General features: G+C 39.6%; 1 protein-coding gene across 3 annotated transcripts; it reads right to left on the bottom strand.

Moving 5' to 3' along the window:
- Nucleotides 1-467: 467 nt before the first annotated feature.
- Nucleotides 468-14,651, bottom strand: ulk1a (unc-51 like autophagy activating kinase 1a). Of its 3 annotated transcripts, none has more exons than XM_020093554.2 (27): nt 14,123-14,651; nt 13,953-14,045; nt 13,821-13,862; nt 12,394-12,426; nt 12,255-12,291; nt 10,423-10,590; nt 10,265-10,338; nt 10,066-10,167; nt 9,045-9,103; nt 7,448-7,530; nt 7,307-7,357; nt 7,125-7,213; nt 6,854-7,013; nt 6,686-6,746; nt 6,180-6,254; nt 5,870-5,995; nt 5,623-5,762; nt 4,968-5,059; nt 4,376-4,500; nt 4,025-4,131; nt 3,652-3,777; nt 3,099-3,250; nt 2,822-2,997; nt 2,599-2,717; nt 2,218-2,375; nt 1,961-2,096; nt 468-1,823 (listed from the first exon to the last, which is right to left on the bottom strand). In XM_020093554.2, the coding sequence occupies exons 1-27, from the start codon at nt 14,213-14,215 to the stop codon at nt 1,780-1,782; spliced, it is 2,721 nt and encodes a 906-aa protein (XP_019949113.1). In that variant the 5' UTR covers nt 14,216-14,651; the 3' UTR covers nt 468-1,779. The 3 variants fall into 3 exon arrangements, with proteins under 3 accessions (XP_019949113.1, XP_019949115.1, XP_019949114.1); XM_020093556.2 differs by having other exon boundaries at nt 2,822-2,994; nt 14,123-14,358; XM_020093555.2 differs by having other exon boundaries at nt 4,376-4,497; nt 14,123-14,358.
- Nucleotides 14,652-15,993: the final 1,342 nt, after the last annotated feature.

Raw genomic sequence — 15,993 nt, 5'->3', positions numbered from 1 at the left:
GAAACGATGACGTGAATAAAACCATTTTTCATGATATCATTTCCGATGATTATTTATCTTTGGCTGAATGTGTTGTATGTCGTATGTTGTTTTGTTGATTAAATAACAATAATACATACATACTGTACATTGATACATGGATTTAATATTGTTGTAAATTAAAGACAGTGTGATTAACTGGATACATTATGGGAAAATGTGGCTACTTACACGCTATTAACTTTCATAAAATAAGATAAAAAGAAGTAAGAATGTGTAAACAGTTATTAACCTGCTGTTAATGTTAACAAAACACTGTCATAGTATTTTTAAAATGTAATTCTAGGAAGTGTATCAATTAATATATGAAATAATTTTTTGGAGCATTAAATTCATTATGAGGTGTAATGATAAAGATAATAGTCAGATAATATAGCAAACTGAGGACTCAGTGATTTATGAAGCACACTGAAACAGACATGTCCCCATCGCTTTTAACAATAAATATTTATTGTCAGCACAGTATTTAACAACTCATTATGGCAAGTTTGACTGGCTGTCATGAAATAAAAGTAGAAAAGGCAATTTTATCAATTCTAACAAATTTCAGTTTTAACACCAATATTTTCACAAAATATTGAGTGTGTAATTGTAATAAACAATATAGTGTATCAGGCAGAAATCAAGTACAAATCAATTCAGAATTAACATCAAAACTTATACTTCTAAAATCAGAAGTAGCACAACTGAAAGAAAAAAATGTGCACACATACACACAAACAGCAGTTTAACAAAAGTGATGTGGCATGCAGTTAATGTCACTTTAAAGTACCATGTACAATGAACATGTACATCATCGTCTGAGCATTGTTGATCCGGTTATAACAAAAATCTCACCTATTGCATCTATGATGTACATCTGTATGACTGTGAGACAAGTATGATTTACAGCCACTATTGAGCTGTAAAACAAAATTAACAAAAAGCGAGCACAGATTTACTACAAATTGCTACACATTGGCAATATTTGGTCATCTCATCCAGAATATTGTGACTCCTATTTGCCGATGAACTACTGCTGTACAAATAACACAAATGCCTCAAATACAAAAAAAGACTAATCAATCTGTGTTTCAAGTATGACCATCCTTTTTCTACACTGCTCCTTAGAGGGTTGCACGGTGACTGGAGCCAATGCCAGCCGACATTGGACGAAGGCAGGTTCACCCTACACATGTCACTAGTCTATCACATGGCCGATATATAGAGAAAAACATCCTTTCCTGCTGATTCACATCGGTGGGCAATTCAGAGTCTTCCGTTAATCCAACTTGCATGTTTTTGGATTGTGGGAGGAAGCAGGAGTACCCAGCCTCACTTGTAGTGAGGCGACAGCGCTAACCACTGCACCACCATGTTTCAAGTACAACAAATATAAAATCAGTTATTATTTCATCTGATACTTCCATGTGCAAAACACATAACAACACACAAATATATAAATGTACAGCATTTAACAAATCAACTACTGACAAAAATTACCTTATCAAAGTATTCAAACAAACAATTTATACTCAAATGTGTACAAAACAAGACCTCCAGTCTTTTCTGTGCATTTATGTGAAGATCATAGGCTGGGTGTTGGGATGAGAGCAGATGCTCCAGTGGTCGATTCCCTTAAGAAAGATCAAAGTGCTTGTGTGTACTGACAGTCCAGGAGGATTCATCTACATCGCAGGTAATGGATGAGGGAAGATAATCCAGTAGCTGTGAGTGCAGGTGAAGAGCTCGTGCATACGGTTAAGTCTGAAGAGCAGAAAGACGTCGCTCAATACACTGTTTACCTGCAAACAACACAGGAGTAAAGAAAAATTTGCATTAGAATAAAATTTTGTCAAGACATGGGTGAGATGAAATGGCAAATCTGATTTGAGCATGTTAGGCTACTGTCTATGGGTTTGTGTGTCATAGTGCTGCATACATTTATCTATGCTGTCGATGTCTTTTTGTTCTGTGATGATTCGGGACAGACCCTCCATCAGCAGAAGGGCTCTTTGGTAGCGCTGGGTTGAAGCATTGCCATAGTGGAACATCTCATCTAAAGCAGCAGACTGCACCTGAATGCAATGAAACACACACATTATACCTCAGATAAAAATACATACTGAATATGAGGTATACTTGATATAATCTGATTTGGGGTGAACATCAACATGTACTTCAGTAAGGTGAGCTCACCATGTGCACAGTGTGGCTGTAGATGAGCTTCTCCGCTGTGAGGCCGTTGAATCGGTCCATGAGCTTCTGTTTGTCAAGCAAGAAAGTCTGCAGGCGACCACTGAGGCAGCGGCAGTACGTCACACAGTTCTTATAGGAATCATTCAGCTTCCGGATCACTGTACAAAGGAAATAGAGAATGCAAAGGCACTTTATTATTTCAACAAATATTAACTCACCCTGGTCACGAAGTAAAACAATTCTTAATTCTCTCCGCATTTTTAAATGCCTTGAATTTTTGAGTTTATCTGAAAGTGCTTGTTCCTCTTGAGTGAGTAAAAACTATGAGAGTTAAACAGATACTCTACAAAAGGATTGATGATTGATGATCATTGGTCTCACCTTGTTTGACTGTAGCAGAGGGAAGGAGTCTGCCCTGTTTGATATTCTCTTTAGCTGTGTGCAGTGCTGATGACAGAAACTCTTCAGCTTTCATGTACAATACTAACTGCTCGGCATAGCTGGAATATGCACACAAGAAACGAAAGTCATTTCCCTGAAGACTTGTAGAGGAAGCAAGATGCTATACATGTTGAGTAAATGCTTAAACCTTCATGGCTCTCACCTCCATTCTTTGCTCAAAAGACTGATCTGATCTGTGACCAGGCTCTGCTCCAGAAAGGAAACATCAGGACTGCTGATGACATCCAGCCCTGGGTCTTTAGAAGAAGCCAGTTCCATGACACAGTGGACAAAAGCCAAGGTGAAGCGCAGGTCACTGAGGGCATCAGTGTGAGCCTGCTGTGAAAAGAACCAAACTGTGTTAGTATAGAATCTGAATTTGTCTATTTTATGATCACCTGCAAATGAATGCCAGCATTATCAGATGGTTTATTTTGTACCTCCATCAGCGTATCTTCAGCAAGCTCTGGAGGGTGAAAGAGCAGACTGCTGTGTGGAGTCGCGTCCATCGCTTCACTCTCACTGTTTCTACGACTTCCTCTCTGGAGAAGGCGACTGTTGAGCCAGGCTGAGTTGATGTAGTTGGGAGACCCTGCGTTCAAGACAAATACAGTTGAACAACTGAAATCATTATGAGTAACAGATTGCACGTTTTAAGACTATGATAATTACCTTTTTTTGTACATTTTCTTTAGAAGAGCAGACAGTAACTTTTTGTAAAAAAAACCTGACCAATCTCCAAGTGGTTTACTGTATATTTTAACAAAGTCACCCAGTGCTTGTGTTGTGCTTTAGACTTTTTAATTTGACAATTACACCTTAATCATTTTCACAAGTGGTCAAAAAGAACATAAACTAGAGAAGAAAAAAAATTTAATAAAACTACAGCCTCATAACTGTAAAGTATTTAATTAATGGACTTCTCAAAAACCTCCTATAACACAATCAGTCACCTAAATATTTGGTCAATATTCAGGTAGTAACAGCACCAACCTGAGAGTATCCTTGACACTATGGTATCAGGAGGAGTGTTTCCTTTGCATGGAGAACCGATAGTGAAGACTGCAAGAGGTGGGCTGTCTGAGTACTGAAAGCCTCTATTACAACCAGTAGGTGGAGCTGTAGGAACAAAAAAAAAAGTTAACAGTTAAAAGTCAAATGGTCAAGACCTCCCTAAAAAATGTGGTGCAGTTAAACTGCAGCCATGCAATACCATGGGAATTGCAGAAAGTACCTTGACGGAATTGTTCACCAAAAAACTCCAGAATTTACAAGACTAGTTGTATTAATCTTTTACTGACGAACAAAGACAAACACTAGCAGAGGAAACTGGGCTGGTCTCTGTTTGTTTACTTTGCACTGGTACCTGTAGTTTCCATGCTTTTCTCACTGTTGAGGCTCTCGTCACTTCCCTCCTCAGCTCCAAACGCCGCCTTCAGCAGCAGATCTGACAGCCTGCCTGTGCTCAGGGCTCTGGACATCCGATACAACCACAGACACCATCATGAGAATTTAATAATTGATCAGACACCATTCAGTATATGTGTGACATCTCTAGTTGCCAGGTGGCATGATGGTCTCACTTATATGTGGATTATTTACACAGCCAAATTCCCATTCTCTTCTATGCCATATGTTATTGCAGGATATTTTTATACCATCTTATATCAGTAATGGTTATATTTATAATATTATATTGATATTACAATCTCCTCACCTTTTAAATGGATCGTTTTTTTTGATAGATTTCCTGCTGTGGTTGGTCTGAGGAGCAGCAGGTGGGTCAAATGACTGCATGTCTGGCACCGTCCTGATCCGATCTAGCATTCGTGACTGAACCTGCTGATGAAAATCATGAATGGTTAAGTGATTTTTTCAGAAAAAGCTTTTTATTTGTATGTATTTGCTTTTATGTAGTGTCATCTTTTTTCATTCCTGCTCTTTTTATTTGTAGTTACTGCTTTACGTGATGTTTTCCTCTTATTGCTTTGATCTATTAAATGTTTTTTATCAATGTGAATGCATTTTTGCCATAGCCCCTGAATATTCTGTCTGCTTTGTCCATTTAAACCTTGTTTAAATTTAAAGGTACTGTATGAATAAAGTTATTATTATTCTTAGCCCTTATAAAAAGTATAAAGATTAAATCACAAGTCAGTTTTGCGGTTCTCAAGAAAGGGAAAAGAAAATTGTGCAAACTTATGTGCCTGACATGATCGTGTGTAGGTTATAAAACATATATACTGTAATAATAATAACAACAACAACAACAAACAAATAATAATAATATCAATGTTTTAGAAGCTGACCTTGGGACCAAAGGTGCCAGGTGAGCCAGTGAACTGTCCAGTCTTCGTGCTGAGCGGGAGAGTTGGCTCTGAGCTCTTTGGGGTGGTTCCCACTAGAATACAGAGGGTTGGAGATATTAAATTGTTATGGGTGAAATTGATAGCATAACCAATGAATTAGGCCAAAAAGTATTCACTCCTCTGAAAAACAATAACACTAACACTGAATAAATCAAGCTTAGGCATGTTCCCTGGTTTTTGGCTAAAGGCCTAAATAAAAGTAGATGAGTCAGGCAGAGGGAACTTGGAGACATAGAAAATCAAATACCAACAAAACTACTTTGGGAATGAAATGAACAAGACATAAATCAGGTGGTGGAGTTTTTGCTAACACCAAAGAAGTCAGCAGCAAGTGAAACCCCACTGTTAAATCCCTATGGAGTGTGTCGGGCTGCAGACGTCTGACCAAGATAGTTGCGATAAAATAAACATTCAGGAGACCAGGGGTTACACAACTTCTGAATCGATTATGTGATGTAATTTAGGTCGACGGTGATTCATTGCTAATAACGTCAGCAGCTGATTGACGTCACAGTTTAGGAAAGATCAACTTGTTCACTTGTCTGTAAAAGCCCAGCCCAAGACCGGTAAAACAATAGCTGGTAAAGATGCCTACCTAGAGGCGAGCCCTGTTGTGGTTGAGCTCCTCCAGTTGCCAGCCTTGGGGAGTTGAGGACAGATCCTGGACCTGCAGCTCTACATCCTCCACACTGTGCAGAGCTTTCACCGCTGCTGCCTGCATAGCACGGTGTGGCCCTGAAGGTTAAGAGATGTATAGTTAGACATAGGCGCGCAGAAGGGGAGCAGACAGGCACTCGGGTAGAGTAGGTGTAGAGGTAAAGCAGCTGAGAGGCTGTACATGCCTGCTGGAGCCGTGGAAGGCAACAGGCTGCAGGTTCTGCTCCATACGTTGGTAGTTTAGGATCTGTGTTGGGACGGGAATGGGCACAGAGTCGCTGCAGTAACGGTCAACGAATTCAACAGGCTTGCTGTGTGGATGAAAGAGAGAGCCAAGGGGTCAGACACAGAGGAATGAGCCGTTAGGAGTGTTTTTGGTGGTTTTCTAGCTGAGTGCAAAATAGTAGTGGAATTTATTAAGAGTAAATTCACATGTTATTAAAGCACCATTGATCATAAAGAGCATTAAATAGATATACTGAGTGATACTCTTACCCAACAAGCTTAGAGGGGGGGTGTAGAGGCATCTTTCCTGCAGGCCTGGGCACTCGCTCGGCTCCGACTGAGCTCCTGGAGAGGATGTTAAAATATGTTTGCTCTAGTAAATCTGTGTGATATATCAGGCATAATTATATGTATATCAGTTTACATTAAAAAGACTGACACTGAGACACAGACAAAATATTGATGCACCCCCCTAAAGGTGACGTAAGACAAATGTCCTACTTTAGGACCTTTATTTATTTATATATTCATTAGGGATATTTATGTTTTGGCTTGTGTGAAAAGTCAAGTCAAGTCCAAGTTTAGCACATTTAAAACATCCGCATTTTACTAAAGTGCTGAACAGGCTTTAAATACGAAAATAGAAGTATAAACACATATATATATTTGAATGTGTTTAGGGGGCTGAGTGGTTCTGATATGAATAGGTAAGCTGCCCGGCCACCTCTATTTATTAGTTTAGATTTCGTCTACTTTGTCGTTTGTGTGCAACTCACCCACTGTATATAAGGCAACTTCCGACTGGTAAGCCAACATCCAGTTCATATGTGTACTCACCTATAAAATGGTGAAAAAGAAAGTCAGGCTTTTAAAAATTGTTATTAAGAAAACATTGGTATAATAAGAAAAACAAGTGTCTATACAGTGAGGGTAAGAGGACGTACTGGGAAACTGGTCAGGCACCAGGACGTAGTCCTCTGTGTATGACGACGTGGTCTGACTGTCCTGACTGGCTGTTTCTTTCGGCAGGGGGAAGCCAGCTGTGTTTTGTGTGGGGGAGAACCTCGCTTTAGGCTTGATTTGGTGGATCTCTCCATCGGAATGCTAAGAGCACATAAAATAAAGGAATGTTTTATCAGGTTAAACTCTAAGAAATTCACATCTTTAACCAAGATGGTTTTGTTCTATCAGTCCACAAGAGAAAGCAGTATGTACTTGAGGTGAGGCCATTTGGGATGTTGAGGAGCTGCTTGAAGAACTACCCAGGCCTGAGATGGGGTAGGAGAACATGGGAGCAGGTGAACCTGTCAAAATATGTTGTTGTGTTAGGAGACTGGTTATAGCACCTATGTTTATACATAGATAGATATTTAAATAAAGAAGAAAATAGTACGTACATTTCTTTGAGGAGGAGCTCGTCTCCAGGAAAGGATGGTGGAAAAACTCATCTGCACATGTAAAGCAGATGTATATGTAAAAGAAGCTTTTAAAATCAAATTATGAAACAGGGTTCTAAGTTTGAGAAGGCAGGGACTTACCAAAGCTGATCCGCTCTTTGTGGTTCCTCTTCAAGAGCCCCAACAGGAGGTGTCTTAGGTGACGAGAAGTCTCCTTTGGGATGCTGGGAAAATACAAAGGTTTCCCATTTAGATAAATAACACTGTTATTAAAATAAATACTGGAATAATCAAAACACTGAAGAAGTCCAAGATGTATGAGTCTTTACACAGTGTAACGCACAGTATGTGTTGCCTGGATACTGATATTTTCAACTTGCTGCTTCAGTGTGTTTTTGTGATTTTGTCGCGGATACATCTGGTTTTAAAAGAAATGATATTTAGGTCAGTGGTTTTTCAGAAGCACAGAGTGAGCTATAAAAATGTGAATTTTCAATTTAATTTATGGTTTCATTGCAAAACCTCAGGGCATCATGACACTCCGAGTCGGCACAGACGGTGAGTGTGTGTGCCTGTGTGTGAGTTGAGCTATGTGGGTCATGTGGAAAATGATAGCCGAGCAAGCCACGAACTGGCAGCTCAGAGCAGGTTATATATAGAACGACAGGAAAACAACAAACCATGTCTGCTCACACAGGCAGGGTCCAACTTATCAGCCAGCTTTATCACTGCAGAAGATAAGCATGGCTACGAGCCATGAACAGGCTGATAAAGTGCACCAGGAAAACAGTGACAAACAATCCATGAATCTCTTTGAACACTTTCCATGTTCAGCTTATAAACATCAGAGCTCCAGTGTTGAAAATGACTATAAATAATCGAGTTAACTGATTGTAGAGCAACTTGTATTAATATCACAAGAGTGGCAGCTCACATTACAAATGGACAACACCTCATATACATAGATGGGACACTACATTCAGATTGGACATGTTTGGTGTCTGTATCACTGCCTCTCAAACTGAGACTATCTTTAGCAATGGTATGGATTTATTCTATGCTAGCTATGAGTGTGCATGGATGTGAGTGTGTATGAGCTTGAGCTTTGTAAACTATCCATGTGCATGTGAACATCATTACTGTTTTAATGTTTGCCAAAATGAAAACTTTTATTTTTACAGAATAAACAATGTAGAAAAGATGTGCATCTATATTTATATTTTACATGGAGGTTCTGTTTTCGCCTGCCTTGGTTTTTCTGTCAGTTGTAGGATTACGCGAAAACTACTACACAGATTGACTTGAGACTTGGTAGAAGGATGCGATATGGGCCAGTTAAGAACCCATAACATTTTGGTGTGGATCTGGATCAGAGGGTGGATCCACTATTTTTTAACATTGCCAGATAGGACATTTTGCAAGATTATAATAATTCATGGATCTTGATTAAAAAAATTCAAGCATGTTTAGGGGACTGCTATTTAAGTGTTTGTGAAATGTGGTGCAGATCCAAATAAAAATCAAATCATGAATTGAAATGTAGTTTCACAAGGGGGTTGTTGGGCCTTAGTAGAGGTGTGTGCTATCCTATAGTTTATAATAAATTTTAAGAGTAATCAATTTTTTTTATTTAAATTTGTTTTGATAACATCTTTAGAATCATTCTCAATGATATGTTTATATTGGCATCAGAAGTGTTTGTACATTGTATATGTTGTGTGTTGGTGGGTGCACTCACCCAGGTAACAAGGTCCTGTTGGTTTCGTAAAAGAGACGGAGCTCCTGTGGTGTGCTTGCCTACACACACAAACACACACACAAACACACACACACACACACACACACAAAAGATGAGTTTAACATACGCAAATGAAAGCACCCTTACAAACAGGCATTTGAATCCATAAATAAATGAAAGTGAAATGTTTGTCTATCTACTTGCCTGCATCATTACAAATATTAAAAAAAACTAGTCATGCAAGTGTACAGGATCTGAGCAGAAATAACATGTGGGTGTTTGATGATCCCATTCGGAACAAAGTGGAATGCTGGGAGATGCCAGTGAAAGCCAGCTAAGTACACACCATCATCATCTGTAACCTCACTGTGACCCTTGGACTTATCTCAACTCAATGACCCGCCTGGCAGAAATAGAATTCAATCTTCCCTGTCATTCTCAGGGAAACGTATTCAAGGAAACTCTTCCATAAATAACTTTAAGGTACAAATGGTAAACAACAAAATCTTTTGGGAAAACATGGAAATACAAGGAATTTCACTGTAAAAAAAAAAAAAAACGTTGCATAAATCATGGCTCAGACAATCTGAAAATAACAGTTCAACAGTTTCATCTAAGCAGCCACGTGAATAGCAGAAACTAATACCCAGTATTGTGAAACAATATGTACTCTGCGTTCAGTGAAATGGCTCACAGCCATTTCCGCATGCCCAAGTCTGTAAATAACAAGTAGTCAAGCTGTTCCAACACTTTCCAATGAACAACACTGGATATGACGGAGAGAGTCATCCAGCAGGCAGGTGGTTTATGAATGGCTGAGGATTAAGTTGTTTATCTGTTTTTGAAAGGGATGTATCATGTCAAGTGTTGTCTTCACAATAATGAGTCTGCCCTCTCTAACAACTAAAGCAAAACAACTAAATGAGCATTAGTAATTATCTGAGGAGCTGCAGAAAACACATATTTACATAAACACTTTGAAAGATTGCTGCTGCATGTATTGTTTTTAAGTGCCACTCACATGAAATGGTGCCTTTCCAGTCAGACATTGGAACACAATGGTACCTATGCTCCACAAATCAGCTTTGGCATCGTAGTTCTGGGACATGATGACCTCAGGAGCCTGGGTCCAGAAAAACAAACAGCTCACAGGTAAGAGACATGGTGACCTAACACTGTGTTGGCAAAGGAAAGCAGAGTGCGAGAGCTTTAATACGCACCATGTACATGGGGGAGCCACACAGCGTGGCTGCCATAGTGTTCGTCTGGAGGTGACGTGCAAACCCAAAGTCAGCTGGAGGGTGAGAGACATGAGTTGAGGGTTGGAATGTAGCGTATCTGTGCATTTGTGCATTGGTGAGTGCTGTGATGTCTTTACCTATCTTAATGTTGATGGAGCTGGACCTGCGGCCCTCTGGGTGGCAGAGTAAGATGTTCTGGGGCTTGAGGTCTCTGTGGAGGATCCCTTTGCTCTGCAGGGTATTCATGGCCTGAGCGATCTGCTGCAGGAACACGCGGATGGTGTCCTCACTCAACGTGCCCTTGGCTGTGGATCAGAGGGATGAAATACATACGACTACTCAGCATGGCGGTATATGGAAGGTTTATCATATTGCCACCTCCGATCATATCAATAAAAAAAGATATTATTGCTCTTATCTCACTAAATAAATTATTATATAGTTATCATTAGAATACACAAATAATGACATATGCTCATCAAAAGTTACCACAGCTAAATGTAAACAAAGTGCTTTTAGTGTTGAATTATCCATTTTTCTGACCAACAATAAAAATCCAATTAAGTTATACTGGTTTTGTAGCAGGCAAGTTGGCAGTTTATTACTATTGATGAAGGTGAACCAATTATTTATGATGTACAAAGGATTGATTGTTTTAAGCACAAATGCCAAATATTTGCACATTTTTGCATCTCAGTTGTGAATTTGTTTACATTTTTAACTAAGTATTAAACTACATATTTTTTTATTTAACAATATAAAACAACCATTTTGAGTATGTCAATTTGGTCTTTGGGACAATTAATAATGAATATCAAAATCATTTATGGACCAAATAATGAATTCAGAAATTGATTATGAATATTATTTCATTTCATAATAATGAAAAGGTTTGCTAGTTGCAGCCTTTGATTTTAAAAACAAGATTTAATTGATTTGTTCTCACACTCTCACTTTATTTGTGTCACCCTGATTCTCTGAGTAGTGTGAGTAAATGTCTTAAAAAGAGATTGCTGTAGACGTTCTCAATGTGAGACACAGCCAATTCTATGAAAGAGTAAGTGAGCTGAGGTGGAGATGTCGTCACATCGCCGTCACTGGGTCATGCTTCTTGGAAGAGAATTTTGTTTATGATGAGGCTTCATTTGGAAATAAATGTCTACGCTGTCTGACATGCTGGTGACCCTCTCCTCCCTCATACACCCAGTGTTTGTGGCAGCAGTGTTTTTCCACCGGAGCACATGGGATAAGTGAGTGACAGATGGGTGAGGTAATTTGGGTGCTCTGTGGACCTTGCCAAGTGTGACTGAGTGATGTGCTGCAAATAACTGGATGTGCCTTCTTAGCAGTGGCACAGAATGAGCCAAGCTACAAAATAAGAGATGCTAGCATGATGGCAGCAGACCCTCACCATCAGCATTTGAATAGAATCACCTACACCACGAGGTATATTTAGCCTGAAAGAAATAAATCCCACACCTTCACCTACGTCATCATATATTAAAACAGCATTTGAAACTTGAGGCAATGTTTTTTTAAGTGGGGCAGTCCAGTGAGAAAAGAACCATCTGAGAATTCAAACAGTACACAAAAAAAAGGCAACATTACTTCATAATCAGTAGGAAAAACAGAGCAAACTTGATTCCAGGTCAAGACGAGGGGTTTAACTTTATCTGGGTCAAGTACGTCTGAGTATTAGTGATCTGACTTGTTGCAAACTCAAACCTGAATTCTTTCATTGTACTGGCAAAATCGTATTATTCATATACTTCGCCAAGCCTCTTAAAAGCCACACTGACCAGCTAGTACAGTAAGCTGCTCCAAATGTGTTTACTACTAGCAGCTCTGTTGCAACACTGAGGAGTGTTGTCAGTGCCCCCCTTTATGCTTGGACCACAGGTGGAATGGAAAGTTTTAACTGTGGGGAGATGTGGACTATAATAAGGTCTATGTGACGTAGCAAACTTACAGTGAAGGTACTCAGCCAGGTCCCCTCCATTGCAGTACTGAAAAGACAGAGAAGAAACGTCTTTATAGAAGCTTTGCCCCTGTCCCTTTAATAGTTAATGTGATTTACACCATCCATCACCAGATCTAATGCAGCTCACCTCCATGACAAGATACACACATCCTCCCATTTCCTGTTGACAACATAAAAAAGAAATGCTCAGCGTAGCAGTAACTGACATACACTCAAGGACAAAAAACTTTAAATGACTTATTATTAATGACAATAATAGATACATGACTTATTTCCAATGATAAATCAATGTCTTCGCAGCAGTGCCCCAACATTACACAGTGAGGTACATCAGGTCATTGCTTAAACTGAGTAAACTCTGAGTTGGCCTGTCACCAGCAGAGCTTCTAGAAATTCTGGGGGCCCCCTCCCTCCCTGACTGCAGCTAACTGAGGTGACTGAAATGTTACCCCAACAGGATCCTTGTCCGACTCTTGGGCCTGTGAGCCCCCACAGGAGCCCTCCCTATTTTGGCACCTTGCATGTAACCATTGGAAATATTGACAGAGCAGTGAGACAGATGGGTTGGGGGTGTGAAAAGTTTAGGGTGTCAGCCCCACCTGACGTGTAAGGAAAGTGGGGGAGCAAGTCGAATCCTATTTGCCTTTGGCATAGAGTCTGACCGATATATAGACTAGCAGATAGTATGGCCTGATATGAGCCTTTCACAGATATATCAATATAGGTTTATGATGTGAATTTGTGTTTACATTTTATACAAAAATTATTATTTTCTTAATTTAAGTTTTATATATTTGTTTTCTTTTCATTAGTTATTTATTGTTAAGTTTATGTTTCAATATAACCTGTATAATGTCTGTAAAAAAGCTGCAATTACACAACTTTTTAGGAATCATTGCAAATTTTTTAAATATTGGCCGCTGCATCGGTATGGGGATTTTTTTTCCTTCCGAACATTAGTATCGGCATCGTCACCAAATTGAAGCTAGTAAGAGTGTCGGAGTGAAACCTATTGAACGTTTACCACTATAGCACTATTACCATGGTAACAGATAACAGAAAGCACAGGTTGTGTAGATACCACATGAATAAGCACCATCTCTGATTGTATTTATAATCCTTGTTGTGTTGTTAGTGTCTGCTGGGAGACCGGCCTCTGTTCTAAAAGCCATTGTTTAACCGGCTACACCCTGCCATCTGTCAGAAAAGGTAATCCCACGTCTGACTGTCTGGCAGGTGACAGTAAGGTGAGAGGAAAACCAACTCACCACACAAATGGTTAACGACCTGAGTGACGTGTGACTTGTTTTAAAGTTTATGATCAAAGGGGATAAGAGTAAAACACATTTCAGAGATTAATCATTATAATTATTTTAAATCTAGGATAAACCAATACACTAAGAATGGAGACAACTTCAATTTAACACTACAGCTGCGGTTGAAGCCAACAGCCATATCTGCACAGCATGATGAAACCTATATAATGTGTGTATTCCTACGTAGTTACAGCAGACATGTCTGATCTGTGTGTGTGTTGAGAGGAGAGATTCTCACCTGATAGTCAAGCAGACTGACGATATTTTCATGTTTGAGCTCCTGGATGAGGTGGGAAAATAACATTTGAGCAAAAAGTGAGCACAGAGAGCCTGACACAGGATGTATGGAAGCATCAGAAAGAGTTATTACCTTTAATATCTTGATTTCTTTATCAAGAAGAGACTTTGATTTGGCCAAGTTCTTCTTGTTGATACACTTCACAGCCACCTCCCAGTCCCGTCTCTGAAATAAAGTTGTTTCATTCACAACCAGATGCATCAATAACACACAGATCCTGGGAGCTGGGATACGAAAGTTACCTCTTTGTGTCTTCCCTTGAACACAACAGCGAAGGCACCGTGGCCAATCAGGTCTTTCCTGCTGAACTCAAAGTTGCCAACAGACTCCATCATGAACAATGACACAAACACACACACACACAGACACACACACACACACAACAAGATAAACAGACGCGTTCACGAGCAGCTTCAGGAGCTTGAGTTTCCAACGGGGACAGACGCACAGTCCCACCACGCGTCTCTCGTGCCGGTAAATCCCATTCCTGTGATTAAAAGACTCCCTGTCCGCACGTGAGCAGGTCCGCAAGCGATGACAACATTAGGAAGTTTTCCGTCAACAGAAAAAGTTCAAACAAGCTGCGCACAAATACAAAGTGAATGTAAAGAAAAATATGATCGAGCCGCTGCGTTTGTTTGAGCGTTTAAGAAAAGTGTCCGACGCTTCACCGGAGCTGACACAGGTTCAAACAGCTGCTAGACGTTGCCGATGCTCGGAGGCTGAGCTCAGACTGAATTGTCCTCGTCATGTGTCTCTGTCTCTGTCTCTGTCTCCTTCACCTTTCTACCATCTGCTCGAGCTCTCATCTCCACACGCGCATGCGCAAACTGCCAGGCAGCTGTTGGACCGTGGTGCCTTCAGGGACACCTCGTTCAGTCACCGTTCAGTGTTTGGTTTTCAGTCATTTTCCTCTTGCTGAGATTGTGAATGACAATGTAATTACACTGAAAACTATATAAAGAGAGAACTATTTAGAGGTAACGAGGCTGTTGTTTTTATTTGGGAGTGCATGACTAACAATTCCTTTTTAACCTCTTGTGTGTCAGGCCCCTATAGTATTTTAAAGAGTTCAAAAATAAGATAAGAAAAGATAAGATTCAACTTTATTGATCCCACACAGGTCAAATTCACTTGTATGTACAAATACATTCAATTTAAACCAAGTTCACAAATCTAAATAATAATAATAATGATTGTATAATGACTCCATATCTGTCACTTTAAAATGATCTTTAAATTAACTTTTTTATATGCATTTGCTTTGTATTAAAAATAAACCATAAATAATTATAATATTCACTCAGTGTAATTCTAACATCATAGACTAAATATAAAGATGAAGTGAAGCCAAAGCCTCTTTATCGCCACCTGGTGACTGGCTGCAATATAGGTCGATTCCACCGCCTCCAACAGATGAGAGATAAACCAACCTAAAAAATCAAAGTACACGTCAAATACAATTTTCTCAATGATGGTTTCTGTCAGTTTAGGTAGTTCTCATCACAATGATGTACAGATGTACATATTTTGGGTTTTACATTGACAGCTAAGACTGACTCATATCTGAGGTACTCTCGACAAAGATATAACTGCAACATGGTTATTTTCCACAAATGAAAGTCAAAGATCTCAGATTTCTTTCTCTCAAATTTTGCTCACAAATATGTTAAAATGTGTATTAGTGAGCACCTCACCTTTGCTAAAATAATCCATCCACCTGGCAGGTGAGGGATATCAAGATGCTGATTAAAGACCTTGATTATTGCACAGATGGGCCTTGAACTGGTCACAATAAAAGGCCACTCGAAAATGTGCAGTTCTTTAATGCAACACAAAGCCACTGATGCCACAAGTTTTGAGGGAGCAGGCAATTGGCATGCTAACTGTAGGAATGTCCACCAGAGCTGTTGCCCGTGAACTTAATGTTCATTTCACTTCCATAAGCCACCTCTGATGGCTCCAACCAGCCTCACAACATGTAACCACTCCAGCCCAGGACCGCCACATCCTGCGTCTTCACCTGAGAGATTATCTGAGATCAGCCACCTAGACAGCTGATTAGGCAAATATTCACCTTCAATGGCGTATTGCACTTTGGAGAAGTATTGTC

Source organism: Paralichthys olivaceus, chromosome 4, assembly GCF_024713975.1.
Source record: "Paralichthys olivaceus isolate ysfri-2021 chromosome 4, ASM2471397v2, whole genome shotgun sequence".
Taxonomy (NCBI): domain Eukaryota; kingdom Metazoa; phylum Chordata; class Actinopteri; order Pleuronectiformes; family Paralichthyidae; genus Paralichthys; species Paralichthys olivaceus.
Note: the sequence above shows the minus strand (reverse complement) of the source record. Positions and strands in the feature narration are given on the sequence as shown.

What these genes read in the sequence shown, in the direction of transcription:
- ulk1a (XM_020093554.2), bottom strand. Translation starts at nt 14,215, where the DNA reads ATGATGGAGTCTGTTGGCAACTTTGAGTTCAGCAGGAAAGACCTGATT. An exon ending in ACAGCCACACTGTGCACATG is followed by an intron (nt 2,097 to 2,217) that starts GTGAGCTCACCT and finishes CATTGCATTCAG; the next exon opens with GTGCAGTCTGCTGCTTTAGA. An exon ending in CATCGACAGCATAGATAAAT is followed by an intron (nt 1,824 to 1,960) that starts GTATGCAGCACT and finishes TGTTGTTTGCAG; the next exon opens with GTAAACAGTGTATTGAGCGA.